The sequence below is a fragment of the Homalodisca vitripennis genome, chromosome 4 (genome assembly GCF_021130785.1).
Source record: "Homalodisca vitripennis isolate AUS2020 chromosome 4, UT_GWSS_2.1, whole genome shotgun sequence".
Classification (NCBI taxonomy): domain Eukaryota; kingdom Metazoa; phylum Arthropoda; class Insecta; order Hemiptera; family Cicadellidae; genus Homalodisca; species Homalodisca vitripennis.
In genome coordinates, this window is record NC_060210.1 from 206,195,413 (window position 1) to 206,204,213 (window position 8,801).

An 8,801-nucleotide genomic window follows, 5' to 3' on the forward strand; every position below is an offset into this window, starting at 1 on the left:
ACAAATACCAAATATATTCATTAACACAACAGCGAACGGTTTAGGTTAAACACAGTCAGTACGGCACTACGAGTAGAAACACGCAAGGCACACAGTAGGTCAGAGCGTCTTATCAGCTCGGCCGGTTGGAGCTAGACTGAGATATTCGATCTTACTTGAGAAATACATTATTGCATTGTGTATTGGAGATCAATATGGTAATAATCGTTTTATCAAAAGAGTGAATGCAACTGGGTGTTTGTAATATTCGATCTTACTTGAGAAATACATTACGATTGCATTGTGTATTGGAGATCAATATGGTAATAATCGTTTTATCAAAAAGTGAATGCAAACTGGGTGTTTGTAATATTCGATCTTACTTGAGAAATACATTACGATTGCATTGTGTATTGGAGATCAATATGGTAATAATCGTTTTATCAAAAAGTGAATGCAACTGGGTGGTTGTAATATTCGATCTTACTTGAGAAATACATTACGATTGCATTGTGTATTGGACATCAATATGGTAATAATCGTTTTATCAAAAGAGTGAATGCAACTGGGTGTTTGTAATATTCGATCTTACTTGAGAAATACATTACGATTGCATTTCTTTCAACTCTCATCTCTCTATTTATTAATTCTAACTCATGCATTATTCCGTTTCTAGGAATGTAAAATACAACAAACAATTTTTCAACTCGTTTTTTTTCTTGCAGTTATGCAAGATTGAACCATAGAGCTGGCTTAGTTATTTGAGTTATAAACCATGTTTTAAACATGGTTATAAAGTATATTATTAAGTTTTCAAATTTATTAACTTAACAGAGTCTAGTACTAGTCTGAAAAACTGTAGAAAATCAGCTATTGCTTGTGGTATAAAACGATGAAATATTTCTTTTAAACGTAAATAACTGAGTTACAAATGTTTCGACTAAACGTTAAAATGTTATACATGGATCCAAAATGTATAACACTTTTACATGATTTATAAAAAGCACTTTACTTTTTAATATGTGATATATCTGTAAAATTTGAGTTGTAAACAATGATGAATGACTATAGAAAGAGTATAAGTTTATTCTTGCTGTCGGTAATTACATACACGGGTGATTCCATTACTCCATGTATGGGTGGACATGTGGGGTTATTTCTGAAGCAGTATATTCACACCAACAGAGTGTTGAAATAAAGTTATTTGATTCAGCTGGTATGGTTCTATTAAGACCGAGAGGTTTGTGGGGTTGTTTTACTATGATTGTGATTTCTACATTAGGTTGACTAGATATGATTGCCGGACATTTTCATACATGATATGACGTTAATAAGAGAGAATTTTCGGGAGATGGTGGTGCATTTCTGATTCCACCTTGAAGCCTGGTGCTCATAGCGGACTAGAGGCTGATGAAGTAATATAAATAATATAAAAACGCCAATATAACTGTTTTATACTATTAAAATACACAATTTTGTTTTATTCTTCCAACGATAAAACACCAATTGCGACAAAAATAATTACTAAAATGACTAATTTTACCTATTTGTAGTAATACTTTAACTTTTGATATCAGACATAACAAACTCCATTAAATTAAACATAAATATTAACACATAAGAAATAATAATAAATATAAAAATAATATAAGGTTATTAGTAAGAGATACATTTAGGTGATTTGAAATGAATAAATAATGTTTACATAAGCCTGCATGTAAATATAAATATACATATAGATGGATAAATAAGTATTGAACAACAATAAACTATGTAAGAATAACAAGAAAAAAACATAAAAATATGAAAATGCAAAGGGACTGACCAAATTTCGCTGGTGTGCTCTGAAAGCCTAAACTTTCATGACCTTCAGTCTACGCTTGGGAAGCTAAAGGCTAGCCAGGTATACGAGATGTTATAATAGGAACAAGAGCAGATCTAGTATTTGACAAAACACGAATACTGTATCAATTATTTGGTTATATCGTTTAGGCTTCAGCCAATAACGTGACAGTTCCCCCCTACAACTTAACTCTATAAGTGGATGTGTGTTATTGGCAGTTTCAATTTATCATGTGTTGTTTGAAGATGGCTCTCTCCAAAGAAAGAAATATTTCCAGATTATAACTGTGTATAACGCAATCTCAACCGGAAACCGTACATGACACAGATATTGTGAATTATCGTAATTCATAATATAATCTTTAATTTATTTGTAGGTAATTTTAATTCCTACAAAATAAATTTTATAGATAAAATATTTGAAAAATAACTATGTTCTGGGCTCTGTTAATATTTGCAATACATTTAAGTTGTAAGTTTAAGTGTTTAAAATTTAATATAATAATTTGTTATTAGTAAACTTACACATTTTAATTTCATTTGTTTAAATAATGTATTATTTTAATGATTTACCTATTTTTGTATTTATAAGTTAGATATATGTTATGTAGGTTAAATTATAGAAATTTGGGTTCAAATGTTGCGATAGAACACAAGGCCAGTTGCATATTGATTAACTTTACAAACTGAATTTAGATAATCTACGCAAGTACAATGCTCTTAAGGTCACGTGATTATTAAGCAGAACTTATTGAGAACCATGACCTCCCCTTACTGATGATGTGTATATAACTGAAAAAGGATTCCTGATTGATACTAAAAATAGTAATTTACAAATACACTTATCAAAGAAAAATTATACGTACACATAATCTAAATATTACAATTAAAACTAAAAAGTTTCTAGATCTTAAGAAAATAAAATAGGGCTTTTGGAAAAATTTATTATCCATTTAATAATTTATTTTATTAAAGTGCTTAAGCTCAAAAAATTAATATAATATTTTTCCCATTCCAAAATAAGTTTAGAAAATAGATGTATATTTTAACTTTATACGAAAACGTGACTTTTATGGAGTTATACAATTCTTAACAAAAAAACTTCATACTTCATATAAATAGAACCTCAAAGCAATATGTTATTTATTATCTTTAAACATAAAGAATGAAATGAATACTGTCCTAGCTTGTTAACCACACTTTTATTCTTTTAATTCTTGGAATTTTTTATCTCATTTTGAGGTAAAATAGTTATTTTTGGGCCTAAACAGGGGCATTTTGTGTAAAATGCTAAGTGTGGTTTTGGAACAGGTAATAATTCTGGTTGCTCCTAACACCGACCTTTCACTCAAATGTTTAGGTATATGGTATATTATAATGTAAATAACAATGGCTAACTAATTATTTATGGAACTAAGAATAAATCGAGCTGTCCATTACAACAAACGGTGAGACAAATATCGAACATATATTATATCCTAGAGCATTGATATGGTTATCTAATTCCAAAAAAGGAACAATGAATCAGGAAACAGAAACAAAACCGTTATCAAAAGACAACTAATATTAATTGCAATATTGACTGGAAAAATGCAAAAGCCTTAAATGTACAACAAAAATAGATTGTTTCGGATGCGATAAGAAACAATAAACTAAATGATAAACAACAAACAATCAGAACCATTTTAAATAATACAATATTTTTTAGGTCCTGAGACTCCTACATAGTTTAAAAGACATTTTTGTATGTTTATCGACAAGTATAGATCAGCTGATGTATTGCTTTAGCACAAATAGTATTAAAATTTAACTCATTTTTAAGTTATTTATGGTGGATATATTTCCAGCTTTCAATATACTTAATGTTTCAGGTTGTCCTGTCTCCAAGATCTTGCCCTCGATTTAAAAAGGCGTACGACCGATCACTGTCTAACTTTGAAAAGGAATTCTCTGAGAACATAACGGATATCATGAAATACGTGCAGCCCTACACTGGTCTGTCTGTCGACAACGAGACCATGACGTCATTGCGACACTCAGTATTCAACCTGTGGGAAGCTCTGTACTGTGCGGTGAGTCCCTCTTACTGTACAAATACATACATCCCTACACTGGTCTGTCTGTCGACAACGAGACCATGACGTCATTGCGACACTCAGTATTCAACCTGTGGGAAGCTCTGTACTGTGCGGTGAGTCCCTCTTACTGTACAAATACATACATCCCTACACTGGTCTGTCTGTCGACAACGAGACTATGACGTCATTGCGACACTCAGTATTCAACCTGTGGGAAGCTCTGTACTGTGCGGTGAGTCCCTCTTACTGTACAAATACATACATCCCTACACTGGTCTGTCTATCGACAACGAGACCATGACGTCATTGCGACACTCAGTATTCAACCTGTGGGAAGCTCTGTACTGTGCGGTGAGTCCCTCTTACTGTACAAATACATACATCCCTACACTGGTCTGTCTGTCGACAACGAGACCATGACGTCATTGCGACACTCAGTATTCAACCTGTGGGAAGCTCTGTACTGTGCGGTGAGTCCCTCTTACTGTACAAATACATACATCCCTACACTGGTCTGTCTGTCGACAACGAGACTATGACGTCATTGCGACACTCAGTATTCAACCTGTGGGAAGCTCTGTACTGTGCGGTGAGTCCCTCTTACTGTACAAATACATACATCCCTACACTGGTCTGTCTGTCGACAACGAGACCATGACGTCATTGCGACACTCAGTATTCAACCTGTGGGAAGCTCTGTACTGTGCGGTGAGTCCCTCTTACTGTACAAATACATACACATCCCTACACTGGTCTGTCTGTCGACAACGAGACCATGACGTCATTGCGACACTCAGTATTCAACCTGTGGGAAGCTCTGTGCTGTGCGGTGAGTCCCTCTTACTGTACAAATACATACATCCCTACACTGGTCTGTCTGTCGACAACGAGACCATGACGTCATTGCGACACTCAGTATTCAACCTGTGGGAAGCTCTGTGCTGTGCGGTGAGTCCCTCTTACTGTACAAATACATACATCCAGTCGACACTAAGACTATGTACTTGTGTGAAATATATATGAATGAAATCAAACTTACGTATTGAAGTGCATCAGTCTATCAGGAATTTTTCGAGCACTCATAACTGGCTACAGTGGTAGACTGTAGAGGGGGGATTCACTATTCACCGTCGGAATATTTTGATGCAGGGTAATTCCAAATATCCAAAATAACTATATACGACTCCTGGGGTTTAATACTGGTATGTTCACCGCCACTACTTTAATGTTGTGACAGGCCGTTTCAAATGAGATCATCTATAGTCTATTCACCGCGATTTGAGAGTGATTTGATGCCCAACACCTTAATTTTGTGACAGACCGTTTCAAACGAGGTCAACTATAGTCTATTCACCGAGATTTGAGAGTTATTTGACGCCCAACACCTTAATGTTGTGACAGGCCGTTTCAAATGAGGTCAACTAAAGCCAATTCACCGAGAGTTGAGAGTGATTTGACGCCCAACACCTTAATTTTGTGACAGGCCGTTTCAAATGAGGTCAACTAAAGCCAATTCACCGAGAGTTGAGAGTGATTTGACGCCCAACACCTTAAAGTTGTGACAGCCCTGTTCTCACGCGACGGTTAAGAACTGCGCCAATTTTACTGTGTTAGCCTTCATATTATTAGTAATAGTTCTGTCTTTGGTATGACGGGTGGACCGTTTGTAATAAGCCTCTGACTGATTTAAGGCCCTTTTTCACCTTGTCCGATATTTCTTGTAAGAAATAGAACAAGGCTGAAGTGACTAGTCTATAACTCAGCACGCAGACATTATAAAAATACGAACAGACTATGTGGAGTTTCCCAAATGTCTCTCCCCAACTCGTCATAACCCCAGAGGTTCGTCTTGCTATAGGCGAGGTATCACTCTCAAAACTTGATGAATAGACTGTTGTGTAATTACAATTCCTTGTAGTTTATATAATATGATGTTATGACTGATATATATTGGTGTACACTAATATATTGTTGTATGCATTAGACAGCAGAAGGGTTTCCGATCCCGGACTGGGCTCAAAATATCTTTCGACAACCTCTGGAGAACTTGATAGTGAAACTATATCTGGCAATCATATCCGGTTCCGATGAACAAATTAGGCTCTTTGAAGGTACGTTATGTCTATCGTTTTTGTTCATTGAATTTTAAAAGGATAGCAGTAAAAGATAATAATAATTACCTCTAGAGAATGTATAGTTCGTATAATATAGAGATAGTGTGCAATGCCATCTGGTGTGAGACGAACTGACTAGTGAACTCTAGCGGCATTGAGTTGCCGGTGAAGTGTGCACACAAGCGCTATCTTGATTGACCAAGACGAACTCACTTAGCTGGAACTTAAAAGTGGAAGTGTGTGTTTGATAAATTAATTTGAATTCTTTTTCAAAGTCTGATTATTTTGTTTTCGAAATATTAAAAATGGACTTATCCGAAATATACATTTGAAAACTTCAAACTCGTATGAAAATGACTTATAGCCCAAGTATCAAAATTTTGTGAACGGGAGTGTATAGTACTCCCGAAGAAAATAATATTTTCAAAATGGGGTGCTCACCCCATGCCCTCCAAACACAAAATTTTGAAATGGCAACTTATACCTTGTGACACCTCAAATTGAAGCTAATAAAATTGCTGTATTTTGGTAAAAAGAATTGAAATCGGCCAAGCCGTTTAGTATCACCAGCCAATAATTTAAATTCTTACACAACAATTATTACTCTACAAACTCCTGTACTACTTTACTACTGCTAATAACAACAAAATTACTCACTGAATACTGTTGTTAATCCTTTGTAAACCTAAAATCAAATGTTCAAATTAGCCATTGTTGTTCAAGCAAAAAGATAACCTGCTTTCAAATAAACACACTGTATGGATAATACGAAAATAATAGAAAATTAAAAACAAACTTTCTTTGAATTCTAGACTAGTACTAATTGTCACCCATGGCCATGCATTTAATAACTCTAAATCAGTTTAATTTTCGAGTATTTAGGTGAAATGTGATTAAATATTTAACACATAGAGTATATTATATTCATTTTTGACACTGGATGCTTTCATTCTCTGTAATTATTGCTTCCCTAAGAATTTTATTTGTAATTTGTGCAGATTTAAGAGAGATTACATTGGTTACAATATAATTATAAAAGTTAGCCAAGATAAACACAATCCCTGATTTAAACATCATATTTAAAATTTAAGTTAACAATGCGGATTCACATTTAAGGGATGCTATTCCAAGATCTGATAAAGACGATGGAAGCCAAACTGAACGGTACATTGAATCCGGACAGAAGATTCATCCTGCACTCCAGTCATGACGGCTCCCTTATGGCGCTCCAAACCATCCTGGGAGTGCTGGAGTACGAATCGGCTCACCTGATTGTGGACACAGGGTCCGCTCTAATTTTCGAACTCCACAAGGACCCTGTCACCAGTCTAGAGTATGTCCAGGTAAAACAATTATGTGACTCTCTGTCTGTAATATTACCTATTACAAGTTATTGCGTGATTCTCTGTTCATGATATTGCCTGTTCCACTTTTTATTGGTTATTCAGACCATTCTCGCAGTGCTAAACAATGAGTCAGCACATCTGTAAGAATCTAAGTTGTGTGTGACCACCGACCGCTAGAATTGTTATAAGTGAGCTTATATGGATGAGTTTATCATATACCGTAGATGGCGGTAGAAATCTAAAACTGGTACAGCAGTTTTACATCAACCGTGGAATGTAGAAATCGGAACTGAGGAAGTGATGAATCAGATGTGACACTATCGATGTAATTCATTTCTTAAACAGGCCAGAGTTATTCAATGGAATAATATCAGCAAAACAATACAAAGTTTATCTATCACACATTACTGATCAGTGACCTTAATTAGTTTTAAAGTTGATAATACAGTTAGATGAGTAGTGTCAATAATCTTGGAGGAGAACAACGTTAGATAACAAGTTAATGCATGTGATGGGCTACGACTAAATTTTTCCAAATGGTGTTCCAGGTGCTATTTATACAAGGACATTCTGCAGACTTGAATCCTAAAGACATCAACATACCGGGCTGTGGCTCTCCCTGCGAATTCAACAAGATGAAAAAGATTACTGAGAAGTACTATAATATTACAGACTTCAAGAGGGAGTGTTTACTTTAGATATGGATCATCCCGTGTCGTTCATTTATTATTATATTTTAGTAAAATTTCCATTGGTGTTACATGGAGGTTTAACAGATCCTGAAAAATTCAGAGAGACATCAGGAGTGCATAAACATTCAGTGGTCAATAGCAGCATCTCTTGGAAGCTTATATATTGCTAGTAACATATATACGGCAGGAGTACACTACAGTACCTGTCGCGTAACAGGCTTCTCTCAAGTATGCAGATCATTTCATGTCCTGAGGAAAGACCCTCAGGTAACAGAGAGAAAATCTGCCAGTCTACTGAAAGAACTTCGATGAAGCTCAGTCAAAGCCCATGGTCAGACATATACCTCCATCAAACTAATTTTGTCAATGTAGCAATTGAGTTTTAGCCAAATTTAAAATCTAAAGATCAAATTGTTCTAGAGATATCCTACCGAAAGATCTTAGGATATTGCTAACCCAAAGGTTTTTCTTAACAATACAGTCGTTCTGCAGGATCTGATGTAATCCAAGGTCGGACTTAGCTATTTCAGTGAAATTTAGAGAAATTCTATAGCCTGTGCATGATACTTAGTACTATACCCCTGTAACTATATAAGAGTCTAAGAAGTCTGTGCTTCTAGAAGACCGTTTGAACCAAAAAGCAAACTGGCTTAGAAAACTATGGGCTTTGTTCATGGGAGTGTTTGATTAGTCTTTCTAAACTATTTGTAAAATTGCTACACATAACGTTTTGGTTGGAAACTGACAAAT

General features: G+C 35.1%; 1 protein-coding gene across 1 annotated transcript; it reads left to right on the plus strand.

The window, feature by feature from the left end:
* Positions 1–3,108: 3,108 nt before the first annotated feature.
* Positions 3,109–8,057, plus strand: LOC124361398 (lysosomal acid phosphatase-like). The gene is made up of 5 exons (XM_046815447.1): positions 3,109–3,132; positions 3,693–3,893; positions 5,884–6,010; positions 7,130–7,356; positions 7,908–8,057. Exons 1-5 carry the CDS (start codon positions 3,109–3,111, stop codon positions 8,055–8,057), a joined length of 729 nt encoding a protein of 242 aa, XP_046671403.1.
* Positions 8,058–8,801: the final 744 nt, after the last annotated feature.